The 6,000-nt window shown below is 38.0% G+C and overlaps 1 protein-coding gene across 2 annotated transcripts in view; it reads left to right on the top strand.

Annotated features, from left to right (window-relative positions):
* Window positions 1–3,766: 3,766 nt before the first annotated feature.
* LOC147621417 (ATP binding microtubule motor family protein) overlaps window positions 3,767–6,000 on the top strand; it is a 154,425-nt gene continuing 152,191 nt past the window's right edge. Inside the window, exons 1-4 of one of the 2 annotated variants that reach the window (XM_086824163.1) lie at window positions 3,767–4,738; window positions 4,964–5,163; window positions 5,275–5,401; window positions 5,607–5,701. In XM_086824163.1, the coding sequence (XP_086680289.1) occupies window positions 3,767–4,738; window positions 4,964–5,163; window positions 5,275–5,401; window positions 5,607–5,701 (1,394 nt within the window). Of the gene's footprint in view, window positions 4,739–4,963; window positions 5,164–5,274; window positions 5,402–5,599; window positions 5,702–6,000 lie in introns of those variants that run through there. The other variant, XM_086824164.1, reaches the window with a different exon arrangement.

Below are 6,000 nucleotides of genomic sequence, written 5' to 3'. Positions count from 1 at the left end.
GGCCGCTAAAGAGGCGAAAAGCTCCAAGTTTCTATAGATGGTTAATCTCTTGCTATGTATTCTCTCTTGACCTAATGCTAAAAAGCTTCCCTGTCTCTGCAAGTGTCTCGATATAGAGTACTGTGTGTAGGGACTTCCATTAATTGTGAGGTCCCCAAGGCCGTGTAGAACTCCCTCTGTTTGACTATGGTACACGGCCTGCTGGCTAGTTTGCATGCTGTGCTGGGTAAGTTTTGAAGCACAATTTTGTACAAGTCGAGACTACTGCTATAGATGGCCATGAAGGGGGAGTGTTACATCTAGCCTAAATATGTCACCTACTACTTTTGATCATTTCAATTTTAGGGTTTCCCCTACAAAGGGCAAAGTATGTAAACACCACCACAATGCTCATAAATGCCCAATGTGTCGGAACTTGTCACACAATGTATGACAAATCCCAAACAATGTAGAAGTGTCCCAACAACTTAAAAATACGTGTGAACAACCTCCACAATGCACAAAGCTTGTGAACACTTAAGGTATGACCACATCGTGTGAACCACTATCAAGAGTTAGGGTGTGGCTCAAGGAAATGAGGGTGGACAAGAGAAAAAATGTGAAATGGCCAAAAGTGTGGAAAGAAGGGTGGAACATGTGAAAAAAGGATCAAACAGAGTGAGTCCGACACTGGAACAATCCAGTGTCAGCACCCTTTGTGGCTACACACACACACACACACACATGTATATATGTATGTATGTATATATATGTGTGTGGGGGAGGGTATGTGTGTGTGTGTGTGTGTGTGTGGGTACACACACACACACACACATGTATGTATGTATGTATGTATATATATGTGTGGGGGAGGGTATGTGTGTGTACACACACACACACACACACACACACACACACACACACACGTATACACACACACACACATGTACGTATGTATATATATATATGTGTGTGTGTGTGTACCCACACACGTATACACACACACACATGTATGTATGTATGTATATATATATATATATATATATATATATATATATATATGTGTGTGTGTGTGTGTGTGTGTGTGTGTGTGTGTGTGTGAATACATGTATGTGTGTATGTATAAATACACACATATGTATATATATATATATATATATATATATATATATATATATATATATATATATATATATATATATACATCTACACACACACACACACACTTTCATCTATATATATGTATATATACACACACACGTGTGTGTGTATATATATATACACACATATATGTATGTATACGTGTGTGTGTATATATGTATATATATGTGTGTATGTGTGTGTGTAGAGAGAGAGAGAGAGAGAGAGAGAGAGAGAGAGAGAGAGAGAGTTGGTGTAAATTATCTTTTAGCATCTTCTCTTCCACCCAAATTGTAGCTATTCTAATTAGAGTTATGTGTGTGTGGGAGAGCGACCTGATCATTGTTAATGTTGAACTCTCTTATTGTCAAAATTCTCCTCTACTGATTTTTCCTGCTCTATGTTTTTGTGTATATATATGCCTACCATTGCCTAGAATGCAAGTGATCGTTGATCTTTATAGGGAACCTATTGAGTGAAGGGTGCTAAAGGGATTAGAGGTGATGATTTGCTTACCATTGCCTAGATTAAGTGATCGTTGATCTTTATAGTGAACCTATCGAGTGAAGGGTGCTGAAGGCATTAGAGGTGATGAATCATAGAGTTCTATCTAAACTCCCTTAGTTAGCGAAAGCATTTTTTAAGAGGTTATGCAATAGCTTAAACTTGATTGAGATACTTATGAAAATTCACATAAGAAGAAAAAGTACAATTTCAAAAAGTAGAGTCTAATATTGCTAATAGACCTTACACTATTGCGTGAAGGATTACATCAATTTACAAGTAAATTATTTTGAAAAAAGCTTTTGACACTTCGTAAACTTTTCTAATCTTGAAATCCTTGCACCCTTACAAAGAGAACTTCTAGACCGGGTTATATGCTCCTCCTTATCCAATCCAAGATTACAAAATCAACATCAATTTTAGCAATAATAACGCAATGCTCATGATGTGTGTAAGAAATTAGGGGATTTTGTGTCTGTCCTTGCAAGAGATAAATAATTTGACATTTTGAAGCATATTAGATCACATTTAAATTGAATGCAATGATAAATTTTTATTGTTGTAGATACATTGTTAAAATCTTCAGTAAAATTAGAGTTTTGTGTGGAGCTTGTGGCTTCTTCATTTGAGCTTGTTGTTGAGTAGATCATATGTAGAAGAAAGTGAGCCATAATTTTCACCATTTTGTGGCACTAAGCTTCTTATTGAGTATTTGTTTTCAACATTTTGTGGCACCAAGATATTTGTTTTTAGCTACCCAAAATAACCCACTAATTAGCTTAATTGAAAGTCCATTGAAGCTCAAAATTTGTGAATAGTGTAAGGAATATGTGTCTAATTTAGTTTTAAGAGTGTTAAGAAAAATTGCAAATCTCCTATGAGCTACCTTGTGAATGCTAGTTGTAAAAGTTCATGGGCTTAATGGACAAAGAAAATAGTAATGAACTTGCATGAAGGAGCAAGAGAACAAATAATTTAAGAAACACACTTATTGCTAAAAATGAAACCATTTCAAATCAAAGATTTTTATTTGAGATTATAGCAAATTAGTGGAAAGATTGTGAAAGAGTTTATACAATAGCTTTAGCTTAATTAAGATACTAATGGAAAAAAATCACATAAAAAGTAGAGCATAAACATTGTTAAAAGACCTACATTATTAAGTTAAGGATTACATAAATTTAAAGGACTCCAAAAAGACTCTCTTCTACACTTTTCCACAACCCTCTTACAAGACTCATGTATATTATTTTGGGAAAAGTATATCCTTTCTAGTTTTTAATAACCTTTAAATCTTGCATCGTTAAGAAGACCTTTTGAGAACCTTTAAATATACACTCCTAGACTAAGATATATGTCAAAAACTAGAATTACAAGATCACGATGGATTTTAACATGCCACCAATTTTGAAAGGTTGTGAATGTATTACCTTGAGTTGCATGATTTTAAATTTACTCGATGTAGGATTATTGTTCCTTGTTTTCTGATACAAAGTCTTGCTATATCCTAGAAGAAAGAGGCGTGTTTGTGGAAGTACAAGGAAAATGTTTAATGGAAGAATGAGTTATTTTATTACCCTTTTGTAGCGCAAGTGGCTAGTGCGAGAGCCTAAAAAAAGGCTTGGATTTGCCTAGTGTTCACGAAAACCGAGGTTTAGTGTGAAGTGAATGGCAAATTTTGAAAAATAACCTTCAAATTTCAAAATAACAACTCATAAAAACCGACAAATTTCAAGGGATTTTAGTTATAATTTTGTTAAAAACCTTTAAAATTTAAGAAAAAACCTACGAAAATTTGAGGTTGAAGGTTTTTTTAATTGTTTGGAGAAATGTTTTCTTGTGAACACTGGATCTGCCTGAGTTCGAATCTAGCTTTCATCGGATACTTCTCCAAAGGTACTTCGGAGACTTTCCAAGTGCGTGAACTTCTCAAAATTTGTTAAAATAAAAAGGGTGTATGAATAAAGACACGTGGAATTATGAGATTTGAATAATTTTCCAAGGTTGCCAATTTCCAAATTCGAAAATTTGAAAAATGTCGACTTTCTAAACATATATGTGCCAGTCCCGCCATCATTTGAATCCCTCTCTCTCTCTCTCTCTCTCTCTCTCTCTCACACACACACGCGCGCACACACACACAATGCTCGTCCCCCCTATACACTCTCTTTCTCTCTCTCTGACACACACCCCCACACGCCCCGCCCCGCCCCGCCCCCAAAACGCACAAAAGAGTGAGGGACGACGCACAGAGTGGGGGAGTATCTTAACCGATCTTTCTGTCTCCCGCTGCCCTGGCACGACAGGATTTTACGCCATGGAGACACCCACTACCATCAGAAGAAATCCTCCCAGGAAGGCCAAGCTGTCTTCCACCGACAAGAGCACAGCCAAGAATAACCCTAGCAGGCGAAAACAGTTCTTCTCAGAAGGCAAAGCTCTCATGCCATCCTTCACAGCCGCAGAAGAGATCTCTAGAACGGAACAGCAGAAACATGATAACCCTACAGGAACTTTTGAAGCAGAAAACCTTCATCTAGACTCCTTTCTGCAGCAGATTACCACAAACCCTAAGGATGCAGAAAACCTTACATTTCACTCCTTTACACAGCAGATTTCTGCAAACCCTAAGGATGCATTTGTGGCAAGAAACTATGATTTTGACCCTTCTGTGCAGCAAATCATCTCGAACCCTAAGAATGTAGTTGAAGCAGAAAATTTCAACTCCTCTGCCGAGCAGATTGCACCTTCTTCTATGGTTGCTTTCGAAGCAGAAAACCCTCACTGTGATGCCCCTGCAAAGCCAATTGCCAAGTCTGCTTCTGAGAAATTGCGCGTTTTCCTCCGCATCCGACCTGCCCGAGTTGTTAGGGCTGGCAAGCCTGCAAAAAAAATACAGAAAGTGGCAGAGTTCACCAACAGAAGCTTACAGAATAGGAGGCGGCTGCATCCAGCCGAGATGATGCCGCCTTTGGATGTGCCTGATGTGTGCCTGCTCGCTCAAGCATCTGATTGTGTCACCCTTGTTGCACCTGCATCGTTTTCAGGACCCCGCAAGCCTAAAGCAGAAGAATTTAATGGTTTTTCATATATTTTCAGTCCTGATTCTACCCAGGTGGGAAATTGGAATTCAAGCAATGTGGTGGATGAATTTAAGGGGAGACCATCATGTAGATGAATAAACTCATAGTATTAAACACATTAATTCACCATGCATGCATAAATGGGCAGATACATCTACACGATTCATTCATACCTACCTATTTACTTCCATATATAATTGCATACATACAGACAATCTACTTGCTTATTGAGGATATTTATGAATGCTTTCTTCTAGGAAGATGTGTTCGACACAATTCTTGCTCCTCGCCTGGTTGATTTGCTTAAAGGAGAAAGTTCATTGGTGGTTGCGATGGGACCGACAAGTGCTGGTAAAACTTACACTATGCTAGGTCATCCTGGAGATCCTGGTTTGCTTCCACGGAGTTTTCAATATTTGCTTGGTGCCAGTCCACCAGAAAGCTGCTCAACGACCATGTCAGTAAAGCCTCTTGCCTCATTTGGTCACATTAAGAAATACCTACATGCACGCATGCATGCCATGCACTTTTAGTCCTTACTTTTGCCTACCTTCTTGTTTGAATGCAGGAAGATAATCATATCTATGTTTGAAATCTATTCAGAGCAAGTAGGCAGATCTGAAAAGATCTTGGACTTGTTGCAAGATGGAGCAGAGCTCAGCTTGCAGCAGTCTAAAATAAAGGGTTTGCATGAGGTAAGGATGAAGCCGACCTTACTAAATTTTGTGTCTTGTAGTCTGCATTAAGTCCATATGAGGATGAAGGTTGTTTTCTGGCCATAAAACACGGTATGAGTAGTATTCCACTTTTTTCAAGGGTTTACTTCTTCTAGTATGCTTTTTCTATGTCAACGTGATTGCTTAACCTGTAGATATGTATGATGATATGCCAAGGATGCAGGCCATTGCTTCCACAGTAGAAGAAGCAGATACTATTTTTGAAAGTGGTTTACAAAGAAGGACAACAGCTAGTACAGCAGCCAATGATCGATCTAGGTAAGCTACTTTGCAAAAAGTGGGTCATTTTGATTCATTTCAGTTGATTCATTTCAGAGGTTTGTGTGCCGGTGCTTGTACGGCTATAATGGTGCAGCGACATTGTGATATTTTATCTTCTTTCTTGGGAATTATCTAAAAAGTTTTTCTTCATAAAAGCTTATCATCTGAGCCTTAAACTTGTTCATGATTGGAAAAGGCTTTACGTAAAAAAGGCACATCTAGTTAGAGGCGTGCTTAAAAGGGAATTAGTACATCTGTCACATCAATCAAGCCTTCAAATAGAACTTTGCTCACAT

The sequence above is a fragment of the Cibotium barometz genome, chromosome 30 (genome assembly GCF_041138505.1).
Source record: "Cibotium barometz isolate CiBa-2024 chromosome 30, ASM4113850v1, whole genome shotgun sequence".
Lineage (NCBI taxonomy): Eukaryota > Viridiplantae > Streptophyta > Polypodiopsida > Cyatheales > Cibotiaceae > Cibotium > Cibotium barometz.
Note: the sequence above shows the minus strand (reverse complement) of the source record. Positions and strands in the feature narration are given on the sequence as shown.